At 41.9% G+C, this 14479-nt stretch overlaps 1 protein-coding gene and 1 long non-coding RNA gene across 2 annotated transcripts in view; both read left to right on the top strand.

Annotated features, from left to right (window-relative positions):
• Window positions 1–4811, top strand: part of LOC143296405 (ribosomal protein S6 kinase delta-1-like) — a 28927-nt gene extending 24116 nt beyond the window's left edge. The window contains 4 exon segments of the mRNA XM_076608300.1: window positions 193–275; window positions 2703–2798; window positions 3859–3894; window positions 3896–4811. Of these exon segments, the coding sequence (XP_076464415.1) occupies window positions 193–275; window positions 2703–2798; window positions 3859–3894; window positions 3896–3973 (293 nt within the window). The 3' untranslated portion in view covers window positions 3974–4811.
• An 8366-nt stretch (window positions 4812–13177) lies between these two features.
• Window positions 13178–14255, top strand: LOC143296264 (uncharacterized). The gene is made up of 2 exons (XR_013057117.1): window positions 13178–13535; window positions 13644–14255. It is a non-coding gene; the product is annotated as an uncharacterized LOC143296264 (long non-coding RNA).
• Window positions 14256–14479: the final 224 nt, after the last annotated feature.

Raw genomic sequence — 14479 nt, forward strand, 5'->3', positions numbered from 1 at the left:
GTGATAACAATGATGATGGTGATGATTATGATAACAATGATGATGATGACAGTGATGATGTGATGTACAGAGGTGTAGTTCATCACAGGCTACAAGGCGGCCTTTGACTGATAACTATGATGACAGTGATGATGATGACAGTGATGATGACAGTGATGATGATGACAGTGATGATGATGATGTGTTGTACAGAGGTGCGGTCCATCAACGGCTACAACGCGGCCTGTGACTGGTGGAGCCTGGGAGCTCTGCTGTACGAACTGCTGGTGGGCAAGGTGAGCAGGACGGAAGGGGTGGGATTCACACAGGGCCTGTGCACAGGGCAGCACTTTGGTGGTGTGCTCACTGTGCCATTCACACACACACACATACACTCTCTCTCTCTCCCTCTCTCCCCCTATCGAACTCTCTGTCTGTTGGTGATGTTAAACACATTAAAAATGCATGAAAATCACAGTCATTCAACATGTGTACATAAAAAGACATGAAAGGCTTGGATGTCAACCTTGAGCAACCCATGCATACAATTAATAATCACAGTAGACAACCACAACAAAAAATCCTAGACAGTAACTTGTAAATCATACATACATTATCACAGCCATACATGTGCAGTATCAGTATCAGTAGCTCAAGGAGGCGTCACAGCGTTCGGACAATTCCATATACGCTACACCACATCTACCAAGCAGATGCCTGACCAGCAGCATAACCCAACACGCTTAAATGTGCAATAATAATGTGCAATAATAATCACAGTTAAAGGATAGGCATAAAATAACATACCAGATAGTGGACATAGACATATAATAAGATGCAGTTTGACAGTATTTTGAGTTAAGATGTCATATTCCAAGTACATAGACTGTGGCATACATTTTTAGTCATCTATTTGATGACTAATTATTGTTGTATAATAGCTGAGTTGACTTTGAATAAAGCTGCATTTGCTTGTTAGGAGCAGCAGGACAGGGGAGTGGTATACATGGTACACAGAAAGGGACTGAGCACTGAGCCCTGTGGGACACCACAAAGAAGAGATGGAGAGAGTGTGAAGCATTGTATGGTGTCATATTACTCTTTTTGTCTGACAAATTTGTGTGAAATTCAGGGTGCTCTCCAAGGGAGATTTTGTGATCCCCCAGGGAGAGCACATTGCTACATTGAGAGCGTTACCCCCCCTTCTTTTTTCTGCCTGCAGTATTATTTGTTTTCCTATCAAAGTGGATTTTTTCTACAGAATTTTGCCAGGGACAACCCTTTTGTAGCCATGAGTTCTTTTACATGCGCTAATTCTATGCTGCACATGGGACCTAAGTTTATCGTCTCATCCCAAATGACTAGCGTCCAGACCACCACTCAAGGCCTAGTGGAGGGGGAGAAAATACTGGCAACTGGGGGATTCGAACCAGTGCGCTCAGATTCTCTTGCTTCCTAGGCGGACGTGTTACCACCAGGCCTACACTCTGCATGTTGTCAACAGACACAAACTGTTCCTGTGTCTTCTCAGAGGAATGGAGAATGGCCAAAGATAAAGAACTTAATAAGCTCCATTATTTTCTGTACGCTTTTTAGGTCTAGGGAAGAAGAAAAAAAAAAGATTCCCCAAAAGAATTTTTTTCTTCTGTGCTTTGTCTGATGACAAAGTTTGTTCAGTTTGATAGACACAAAGACAGGAATACCCCTGGCAGAAGACAGTTGGTTATTTTGTGTGTGTGTGAGAGAGTGTGTGTGTGTTTACCTGATTTTGTACTTGGCCTAGAGCCCTTTTTAGACAGAAGTGCTGCATAAATTCACATTCATATTATTATTATTATTATTGACATTCATGTAGTGTGGTTTCAGAGTCTGAAGATGTGTCATGTGGTGTGATGTGTCAGAGTCTGATGCTGTGTCATGTGATGGTGTGTCGGGTGGTGTGATATGTCATGTGGTATGGTGTGTTATTACCACAATGGTCATGTGGTATCATGGGTCATGTGGTGTGGTGATGGGTCATGCAGTGTGATGTGTCATGTGGTGTGATGTGTCATGTGCTATGGTGTGTCATTACATGGGTCATGTGGGTCATGTGGTGTGGTGATGTCTCATGTGGTGTGGTGATGGGTCATGTGATGTGTGGTGTGGTGTGATGTATCATGTGGTGTGATGATGTGTTGTGTGGTGTGATGTGTCATGTGGTGTGATGATGTGTTGTGTGGTGTGATGTGTCATGTGGTGTGATGATGTGTCATGTGGTGTGATGTGTCATGTGGTGTGATGATGTGTTGTGTGGTGTGATGTGTCATGTGGTGTGATGTGATGTATCATGCGGTGTGATGTGTCGTGTGTGGTGTGTTGTGATGATGTGTCGTGTGGTGTGATATGTCATGTGGTGTGATGTGGTGTATCATGTGGTGTGATGTGTCGTGTGTGGTATGGTGTGGTGTGGTGTGATGATGTGTCATGTGGTGTGATGTCATGTGGTGTGATGTGTCATGTGGTGTGATCTGTTGTGTGGTGTGATGTGTCATGGTGTGATGTGTCATGGTGTGATGTTACAGAGTATGATGGTGTGTCATGTGGTGATATATCATGTGGTGTGATGATATGTCATGTTGTGATGTGTCATGGTGTGATGTTACAGTCTGATGGTGTGTCATGTGGTGATATATTGTGGTGTGATATGTCATGTTGTGATGTGTCATGGTGTGATGTTACAGAGTCTGATGGTGTGTCACCCTGAGGGCATCCTGCCCTACACCAACATCTTCATCCCCAGCCACGTCTCCACTGAGGGTCGCAGCCTGCTGCAGGATGTAAGTGTCCTGTATTGTGGATGTCCTGTGTGCTGTGTTGCGGATGTCCTGTATTGTGGATGTCCTGTGTGCTGTGTTGCGGATGTCCTGTATTGTGGATGTCCTGTGTGCTGTGTTGTGGATGTCCTGTGTCCTGTGTTGTGGATGTCCTGTATTGTGGATGTCCTGTGTCCTGTGTTGTGGATGTCCTGTGTCCTGTATTGTGGATGCCCTGTGTCCTGTGTTGTGGATGTCCTGTGTCCTCTGTCCTGTCCTGTATTGTGGATGTTCTTTGTCCTCTGTCCTGTATTGTGGATGTCCTGTGTTGTGGATGTCCTGTGTCCTGTGTTGTGGATGTCCTGTATTGTGGATGTCCTGTGTCCTGTGTTGTGGATGTCCTGTATTGTGGATGTCCTGTGTCCTGTGTTGTGGATGTCCTGTATTGTGGATGTCCTGTGTCCTGTGTTGTGGATGTCCTGTGTCCTCTGTTTTCTGTCCTGTATTGTGGATGTCCTTTGTCCTGTGTCCCCTGTCCTGTATTGTGGATGTCCTTTGTCCTGTATTGTGGATGTCCTGTGTCCTCTGTCTTCTGTCCTGTATTGTGGATGTCCTTTGTCCTGTATTGTGGATGTCCTGTGTCCTCTGTCCTGTATTGTGGATGTCCTTTGTCCTGTATTGTGGCAGGCTATTCACAGCAGGTATTTAGTTTGATATTCTTCTACCACGGAAATAACATGTATTGAAATGCCCATGTGTGTGACAGTTGCTTTGCTGCTATCAGCGCAGACATGTGAACATGTATTGAAATGCCCCTGTGGCTATAACAGTTGCTTCGCTACAATCCACAAGAAAGTGTGAATTTGTATTGACATGGCCATGTGTGTGTGTGTGTGTGTGTGTGTGTGTGACAGTTGCTTCGCTACAATCCACAAGAAAGTGTGAATTTGTATTGAAATGGCCATGTGTGTGTGTGTGTGTGTGTGTGTGTGTGTGTGTGTGTGTGTGACAGTTCCTTCGCTGCAATCCACAAGAAAGTGTGAACATGTATTGTAATGGCCCTGTGTGTGTGTGTGCATGACAGTTGCTTCGCTACAATCCACGAGAACGTCTGGGTGCCTGGCATGGCAGGGGCAGAGGAGATCAAGGCCCATAACTTCTTCCAAGGCATCGACTGGAACAGTCTGGAATACATGTGAGGACCTGAGACATGACACACTGTACACACCATGTGGGACTGCCAGTGACACGCTGCCACCCGTCTACCTTGTTAAGCAGTTAGTTGTTTGTTTGTTTAGTTTTTCTTTCCACTTATTTCTATACTTATTGATTTTTATGATATTTTTGAATAGATAAAAATATAGGTATTTTCATATTTTGTTTTTATATTTTGATTTACCTGTTTGCTTGGGGATGTTATTCTTGTCCCTGTTTATTGGCAGAAAAATACAAAAAATGAAAAATCAGCAGGTGCAGGGATTGAAGAAAACAGAAATGGAAGGACATTGGGAAGAGCAACACATTTCTTGTAGTGTAAGAGCTGGTATGTTGATATAGTTAAAAACTGTAAGCTGATTAGAAAATGATCGATGAGTTGATATAAAGTGCTGATTTTGTTTTTGTGTTTCGCTGCTGCTGCTGCTGTGCTGATAGATACACCACCTTTTGTAATGACCACCGAAAACAGATCACTGCTGTCTGAAACAGTACCCCACTTCAAACCTTTCAGTTGATACAGAACAGTATGCTACCTTGAACAGTTCACCACCTCAAATGGTTCACAGCCTCAAACAGTTCACCACCTCAAACCTTGCACCACCTCAAATGGTTCACAGCCTCAAACAGTTCACCACCTCAAATGGTTCACAGCCTCAAACAGTTCACCACCTCAAACCTTGCACCACCTCAAATGGTTCACAGCCTCAAACAGTTCACCACCTCAAACCTTGCACCACCTCAAATGGTTCACAGCCTCAAACAGTTCACCACCTCAAACCTTGCACCACCTCATATGGTTCACAGCCTCAAACAGTTCACCACCTCAAACCCAAGGTACAGCCTCAAACAGTTCACCACTCAATGGTTCACAGCCTCAAACAGTTCACCACCTCAAACCTTGCACCACCTCATATGGTTCACAGCCTCCAACAGTTCAAGAATTGTGAAAAATGCTGACAGTGTATTACTTAAGTACTTACAATGATTGTCTTGCTTTGCTTTGCTTTGCCGAGTGTGCACTTGAAGTGCAGCTTTGATTGAAACGAAACCAGTGGTCAAGTGTGAGTTTCTGTATTATATTCTGTTGTATTGTATTGTATTCTATTGTATTGTATTACTCTTTTTGTCTCAACAGATTTCTCTGTGTAAAATTCTGGCTGCTCTCCCCAGGGAGAGTGTGTCATTACACAGAGTGCACCATCCATTTTTGAAAAAAAAAATTTCTGCCTGCAATTTTATTTGTTTTCCTATCAAACTGGAATTTTTTACAGAATTTTGCCAGGGACAACCCTTATGGTGCTGTGGGTTCTTTTACATGCGCTAATTCTATGCTGCACATGGGACCTCCATTTATCGTCTCATCTGAATGACTAGCGTGCAGACCGCCACTCAAGGTCTAGTGGAGGGGGAGAAAATACTGGCGACTGTTGGATTCGAACCAGTGCGCTCAAATTCTCTGGCTTCCTTGGTGGACACGTTACCACACGGCCAGCACTCCACTGTGTCATTGATTCTGAGATGAATTCCATCGAACCCAGCAACAGTGACAGTGATGAGTTTTCTCTGTGAACAGTAAGCACCGCTTCAGTGATAGTGTTTTTGGTCAGAACTGCACAGGCTGATAGGTCCCTCTGTCGCTGTGTGCTGCAGAGTGCCAGTAAAGATAAGATAAGATAAGAATAACTTTATTATCTCCAACTGGAGAAATTTGGTCAGGTGCATTATCACAACATAGACAAGTAAACAACATGGGGACCATAACTGTAAAAGTCAACAACAGCTTTTACGAATATTACGAAGATACAAATGTAAAATATATCACATACACGGTTTCATACATACATCCACACACTGCAGGTAATAACTAGTATTCTTAATGTAAAAACAGAAAGAATTAAGAAACATTATTTGAATATAATTATGAACATAGCCTACTATACTGCACATTGATTATAATAGACAGATAAGATAAGAATAAAGATAAATTGCGGAAAACCGCAACCAGATAATCAGCACATACCCGCACCCACCCAGCCCCCACCCACCCCACACACGCGGATTACAATTGTCAACAATTCACTTGCACTGCTATTCTGTCAAAGACCCACAGGAGAAAGATTTTCACTCCTACCAAAGATCCACATGAGAATGGTTTGGCAGTTGTTTTTTGTGCTCCATTTGCCCAACTGGACACTCAACAACAGAATTTTGTATTTTGTGAATTCAGCAAGTTGAAGTGAAGATGGATTGAAGTGATGGAGCTGTGTGTCTGTTGTCTCTTCATGGACTGTATTGAATTTTGTGATCAACTGCTGTGTGCCTGCAAATGGAACCAGGTCACAGGAATGGTGCGCACACTCTGTGTGTGTGTTGGGTGGGGAGGGAAATGCTGTGTGTGTGTGTTGGGTGGGGAGGGGAACACTCTGTGTGTGTGTTGGGTTGGGAGGGGAACACTGTGTGTGTGTGTGTGTGTTGGGTGGGGAGGGGAATGCTGTGTGTGTGTGTTGGGTGGGGAGGGGAACTGTGTGTGTGTGTGTTGGGTGGGGAGGGGAACAGTGTGTGTGTTGGGTGGGGAGGGGAACAGTGTGTGTGTGTTGGGTGGGGAGGGGAACTGTGTGTGTGTTGGGTGGGGAGGGGAACACTGTGTGTGTGTGTTGGGTGGGGAGGGGAACACTGTGTGTGTGTGTTGGGTGGGGAGGGGAACATTGTGTGTGTGTGTTGGGTGGGGAGGGGAACATTGTGTGTGTGTGTTGGGTGGGGAGGGGAACTGTGTGTGTGTGTGTTGGGTGGGGAGGGGAACACTGTGTGTGTGTTGGGTGGGGAGGGGAACAGTGTGTGTGTGTGTTGGGTGGGGAGGGGAACAGTGTGTGTGTGTTGGGTGGGGAGGGGAACAGTGTGTGTGTGTTGGGTGGGGAGGGGAACACTGTGTGTGTGTGTTGGGTGGGGAGGGGAACTGGGTGTGTGTTGGGTGGGGAGGGGAACACTGTGTGTGTGTTGGGTGGGGAGGGGAACACTGTGTGTGTGTGTTGGGTGGGGAGGGGAACACTGTGTGTGTGTGTTGGGTGGGGAGGGGAACACTGTGTGTGTGTGTGTTGGGTGGGGAGGGGAACTGGGTGTGTGTTGGGTGGGGAGGGGAACACTGTGTGTGTTGGGTGGGGAGGGGAACACTGTGTGTGTGTTGGGTGGGGAGGGGAACTGTGTGTGTGTGTGTGTGTGTTGTGTGGGGAGGGGAACACTGTGTGTGTGTGTGTTGGGTGGGGAGGGGAACACTGTGTGTGTGTGTGTTGGGTGGGGAGGGGAACACTGTGTGTGTGTGTTGGGTGGGGAGGGGAACACTGTGTGTGTGTGTGTTGGGTGGGGAGGGGAACACTCTGTGTGTGTTGGGTGGGGAGGGGAACTGTGTGTGTGTGTGTTGGGTGGGGAGGGGAACTGTGTGTGTGTTGGGTGGGGAGGGGAACTGTGTGTGTGTGTGTGTGTGTGTGGGGAGGGGAACTGTGTGTGTGTGTGTTGGGTGGGGAGGGGAACGCTGTGTGTGTGTGTGTTGGGTGGGGAGGGGAACGCTGTGTGTGTGTGTGTGTGTTGTGTGGGGAGGGGAACGCTATGTGTGTGTGTGTTGGGTGGGGAGGGGAACGCTGTGTGTGTGTGTTGGGTGGGGAGGGGAACACTGTATGTGTGTGTAGGAAGGGGGGAGCATGGCTCTTGTTTTACTATAGCAAATAGAAGTGTGTTTGTGTGAGTTTGTGTTACAAGTGTGAAGAAAAAAAGTGTTTCTCTGTGTGCGTGATGGTGCCAAAAGATTGTGTGGAGAAAGACAAACATTTGGCAAGAACATGTTTGCTTTGACGGTACTGGGCGTTTTGCTCTGGCTCGAGGTGCAATGCTTGGTACTTGTTCATCTGCATGTGTGCTGTTCATAGATTTCATGTGTTGTCACAAAGAGTGAAGACAGGTGATTATTGCTAGTGATAAAAGGTGATTAGACGTGTGTGAGCATGCGTGTGTGCATGTGTGTGTGTGTCCAGAAGTGGCCGTCAGTGTTCAGATCACCTGTCATGACAAACACTAGATATCCAGTGTTTACTGGTGTTGTGGAACCATTGGCTGTGTGAGTCAGTGTGATTTACAGGTTTGGATTTGTATACATGATGAGCTGTTTGTACATGTATGCAAGTCTTCACAATGCTTTATTGCTACTTATTCTGTGCTGTGATGTGATCATCTGTTTGTGATATGTGGCAGTGTATCTGGATGTGATTTTGTAAATACATTGTGTTCATATATATATATTTTTTTTTCATACTGCAGTTTGATTGTGAACACATATTCATTTTGTGTGTGTGTCAGATGGCATTGTGATTGTGAACAGACATTTAACTTTTTTCTTGTAAAAAACTGAAAATGATGATGATGACAGAAAGGAAGGAAGGAAGAAAGGGAAAACATGAAAAGGAAATGACAAGGAAGAATAAGAGAACATGGAATGACAAGGAAGAATAAGAGAGAACATGGAATGATAAGGAAGAATAAGAGAACATGGAATGATAAGGAAGAATAAGAGAGAACATGGAATGATAAGGCAGAATAAGAGAGAACATGGAATGATAAGGAAGAATAAGAGAGAACATGGAATGATAAGGAAGAATAAGAGAACATGGAATGATAAGGAAGAATAAGAGAGAACATGGAATGATAAGGAAGAATAAGAGAACATGGAATGATAAGGCAGAATAAGAGAACATGGAATGATAAGGAAGAATAAGAGAGAACATGGAATGATAAGGAAGAATAAGAGAACATGGAATGATAAGGAAGAATAAGAGAACATGGAATGATAAGGCAGAATAAGAGAGAACATGGAATGATAAGGAAGAATAAGAGAACATGGAATGATAAGGCAGAATAAGAGAGAACATGGAATGATAAGGAAGAATGAGAGAGAACATGGAATGATAAGGCAGAATAAGAGAACATGGAATGATAAGGAAGAATAAGAGAACATGGAATGATAAGGCGGAAGAATAAGAGAACATGGAATGATAAGGAAGAATAAGAGAGAACATGGAATGATAAGGAAGAATGAGAGAGAACATGGAATGATAAGGAAGAATGAGAGAGAACATGGAATGACAAGGAAGAATAAGAGAGAACATGGAATGATAAGGAAGAATAAGAGAGAACATGGAATGATAAGGCAGAATAAGAGAGAACATGGAATGACAAGGAAGAATAAGAGAGAACATGGAATGACAAGGAAGAATAAGAGAGAACATGGAATGATAAGGAAGAATAAGAGAACATGGAATGATAAGGAAGAATAAGAGAACATGGAATGACAAGGAAGAATAAGAGAGAACATGGAAAGAATAAGGAAGAATAAGAGACATGGAATGAAAGGAAGAATAAGAGAGAACATGGAATGATAAGGAAGAATAAGAGAACATGGAAATGTCTAATGGTCATATTGCTCAGGAAATTGGAAATGTGAAAAAAATTAATACATAATGCAAGGATGGACAACATGAATCATCCCAGTGACAAATAGATTGTTAAATGGTGATAAGAGAAAAAAGGAAACATAATGTCATAACAAGTGCATTACATATGCATCAGTTTGACATGGTAAGATATATAGCAAACATGAGAATATAACTACTACTGAACAGTGAATTATCATTCAAAATAAGAGCATGTTATTAGGAGAGTGGAGAGAATGGGGTTGATAAGGTAACTAATCTGCAATTATAGAAAGAATATTATGAGAACATGAAACAATGGAAAATTATACACAATGATGATCAAGGAATTGAAGCGAAAATTATTGCTTGACGGCAGGAATAAGAGAGAACATGGAATGATAAGGAAGAATAAGAGGAGAACATGGGAATGACAAGGAAGAATAAGAGAGAACATGGAATGATAAGGAAGAATAAGAGAGAACATGGAATGATAAGGAAGAATGAGAGAGAACATGGAATGATAAGGAAGAATAAGAGAACATGGAATGACAAGGAAGAATAAGAGAGAACATGGAATGATAAGGAAGAATAAGAACATGGAATGATAGTTTCAGTTTCAGTAGCTCAAGGAGGCGTCACTGCGTTCGGACAATTACATATACGCTACACCACATGTGCCAAGCAGATGCCTGACCAGCAGCGTACCCAACGCGCTTAGTCAGGCCTTGAGGAAAAAAAAAGAAAAAAAAGGTGAATAAATAATAGATAAGCTTACACAAATAAATAAATAAATAATAACTATAATGTAAAAAAAAAAAAAAATGACAAGGCAGAATAAGAGAACATGGAATGATAAGGAAGAATAAGAGAGAACATGGAATGATAAGGAAGAATAAGGAAGAATAAGAGAGATCATGGAATGACAAGGAAGAATAAGAGAGAACATGGAATGATAAGGAAGAATAAGAGAACATGGAAATGTCCTCTTAACTGTGTCATTTTGTTCTTCAGGAAATTGAAGAGTGTTGAAAAAATTATTATTTCATGCATAACTGTCAAGTGTGGATCAAAGAATCATCCCTAGTTGACAACAGATTGTTTATTGGTGAGAAAGAAAAAAGGAAACTAAATGTACACTAACAAAGTGCATTATCAGTTTGCATCAGTTTGACATGGTAAGCATATGTATCACCAAACATGGAGTATAATACAAACTCCTCCTCTAAGTGCATTATCATTTTATAAATAACTGCTGTTTTGGGGGGGGGGTTGGGGTTGATCAGTCTATCTTCCCAATTATATGAAAAATCATTTATTGGCAACAACTACAACAAAAATGTGACAAATTATACACAAAATTGATGTCAGGATTTGAAGCGAAAGTTTTCTCTGCACTGCTGCTTTACAAGAAAGATCATGAATATGTATTTTAAATCATCGCTTCATCAGTTGATTTGATTATTATTCTGCGTGGTTCATCTGAGGTGAATCAGGAATGATGATGTCATCAAACTGATAGAAAAAATGGTCTTCACTCAACCTGTGAAAACGTGTACAGAATGCAAACTGATTGTTATCTGGATGTGTGAAATCAAATTTTGGCCAGTCCTTAATGCTGACGGAAGTTACATGAATATTTTTTGTACATGATTGTCAAGTTATAATTGTGTGATATTATTTTTTTTTCTGAAGGTTGTTTGTCATTGTTGTTTGGTTTGATTTTTTTGGGGGGGGTGGGGGGGGGGATTTTTTTTTTTTTTTTTTTTTCTGACAGGGAAATGAGATGTTTTGGTCATCATGGATGACTGCTAGTCTTTGTTGTAAATGTATGGTCTGTTTACACATGTGTGTGATTTTTGACATTGTATGGATTTTGTATATTGTGTGTGTTTTACAAATAACAACACACATGACAAATATCTAATCTGTCAAATGGAAAATGAAACAAAGGGATTGAGACTGATGGACAGAGCAGACTGACTGACAGACGATAAACAGGAAGAGGACAGCAGATGGCTGGTGTGATAAATCATTGGCCAGCAGCTTTCACTGATCAAACATTGCCTAAAACACCTTTCACTGATCAAACACATTGCCTAAAACACCTTTCACTGATCAAACACATTGCCTAAAACACCTTTCACTGATCAAACACATTGCCTAAAACACCTAAACACCTTTCACTGATCAAACACATTGCCTAAAACACCTGGCCAGCTTTCACTGATCAAACACATTGCCTAAAACACCTTTCACTGATCAAACACATTGCCTAAAACACCTAAACACCTTTCACTGATCAAACACATTGCCTAAAACACCTTTCACTGATCAAACACATTGCCTAAAACACCTTTCACTGATCAAACACATTGCCTAAAACACCTTTCACTGATCAAACACATTGCCTAAAACACCTGGCCAGCTTTCACTGATCAAACACGTTGCCCCAAACACCTCATTATTTGCAGCATTTTCAGAAATTGAAGAAAATCACTGTCAGGTCAGATATCTGCAATGGTCAGTGAGGGTTGTTTCAAGTTGTGGCAGATATACACAGGGATGGAGGTCTCACTGATTGTCTTGCCTGTTTTGCCTGTGGTGAGTTGTTGAATCTGTTTTATCTGCAATAAGTCGGTTGTTTCTTTCGTCATGCGTCATGCTGGAATTGGTGGTTGAGTGCAATTTGGGTCTTTGTTGTTTGTTTTACAACTGAACTGACTTGCTTGTTGTGGTGTTCACATGTTTGGCTTTGATGTCTATGACTGGAGGTGTTCACATGCCCATGTATATGATTTAAAGATGATGACTTGTCTACACATCATGCACTGACCCTTGTTCCTTGACACATGTATGTTGGTGCACACATGTCCACACACACGCGTACACAATCACAGTGTAGTACACAACAGATATAAGTGTGGTTCAAATATGCTGAGATTTTTCTGCTCTAATGGTTTTGTGTGACACAGTAGGTATTTCTTCATTGTTTGCAGATCTAAGATAAAATTTCAAGTTGTGCAGTATGAGCACACTGGAATTGAAAGCCTAGAAACTGACATGCTGCCTAACTGTCTGCATCTGAAACAGTGCACATTGTGCAAATAGCTTTCCAGTGAAAACCTTGCTGATCCACTTGATTGTCTTCAGAGCAGAGTAGACTGAAATGTTGACAGTTTTGCTGTTAATATAAAAAAAAAAGGAACAGGTTACTGAAGTGTGCCCAGGAAATAATTCTCCTTTTCTTGCCCAGGATGTTGTATGTCCGTGTCTTTGTGTGTGTGTGTGTGTGTGTGTGTGTGTGTGTGTGTGTGTGCATATTATAGACCGCATACATGCATGTGAACATGATGTGTGTTGGTGTGTGTGTATGCTTACTGGTCCTGCCCTGTTCAGGTATTGTTGTGATGGAGAGACAGAAGCACTGCTGTTTGCTTTGCTGACAGGATTATCTTTTTGAAGGAAAACATGACTTCATGACATGAACTGACAGTGACAGGATTATCTTTTTGAAGGAAAACATGACTTCATGACATGAACTGACAGTGACAGGATTATCTTTGTGAAGGAAAACATGACTTCATGACATGAACTGACAGTGACAGGATTATCTTTTTGAAGGAAAACATGACTTCATGACATGAACTGACAGTGACAGGATTATCTTTGTGAAGGAAAACATGACTTGAAGGACATGATTATGCAGACTTGAGGACGTATAGGACATGGACTCATGACATGAACTGACAGTGACAGGATTATCTTTTTGAAGGAAAACATGACTTCATGACATGAACTGACAGTGACAGGATTATCTTTTTGAAGGAAAACATGACTTCATGACATGAACTGACAGTGACAGGATCGTCATGGTGAAGGAAAACATGACTTCATGACATGAACTGACAGTGACAGGATTATCTTTTTGAAGGAAAACATGACTTCATGACATGAACTGACAATGACAGGATTATCATGTTGAAGGTAAACATGACTTCATGTCATGAACTGACAGTGACAGGATTATCATGTTGAAGGTAAACATGACTTCATGTCATGAACTGACAATGACAGGATTATGTTGAAGGTAAACATGACTTCATGCCATGAACTGACAGTGGCAGGATATTATCATGTTGAAGGTAAATATGACTTCATGCCATGAACTGGCAGTGACAGGATTGTCATGGTGAAGGTAAACATGACTTCATGCCATGAACTGACAGTGACAGGATATTATCATGTTGAAGGTAAACATTTTCAACATTTTCATCTTCAGTTTGCCTCAGCTCAGGGATTTTTTTTTTTGCATTCTCATCTAGTAAAGTGTATGCATACCACAGAATGAGAACAAGTTAGCTAGTTACTCAAGGAGGCGCCACTGCGTTTGGACAAACCTATATACGCTACACCACATCTGCTAAGCAGATGCCTGATCAGCTGTGTGACCCAACGCGTTTAGTTTTCATGAAATTAAAACAAGAATGCAAACAACTAAAACAACTTGAACACAGCAAACAGCTCCACAGAGAAAGTTGCAAAGGATTTTTAGTGTGTTCAACAAGTGTGCCATTGAAAGATTTTAATGAATATGTGTGAAAGATTTTAATGCATATCTGTATCATTTTGCATGCATGAACATGTGAAAAATGAGACAGAGAGAGTGTGTACATAGTACATTTGGTGTAAAATGTGTCTGTTAGAAACTGCATCTTTAGCATGTGTTCATCTTGCATTCCATTGAGTTGATATTGGGTGTTGATTTTACTGTTTGAATATGTTGTGAATGATGAAAAAGAACTAAGAATGCTGTCCTATTTTCTGTTGTGAAGCTGTGTGTGTGTTTGTGTGTATGTTGGCGTGTGTGGTGTGCATATGTATGTATGTGTGTGTGTTTGTGTGTGCATGGAGTGTGTGGTGTGTATGTATGTGAGTGTATGTGTGTGTGCATGTTGGTGTGTGTGGTGTGCATGTGTATGTATGTATGTGAGTGTATGTGTGTGTGCATGCTGGAATGTGTGTGTTTTGTGT

Source organism: Babylonia areolata, chromosome 21 (assembly GCF_041734735.1).
Source record: "Babylonia areolata isolate BAREFJ2019XMU chromosome 21, ASM4173473v1, whole genome shotgun sequence".
Lineage (NCBI taxonomy): Eukaryota > Metazoa > Mollusca > Gastropoda > Neogastropoda > Buccinidae > Babylonia > Babylonia areolata.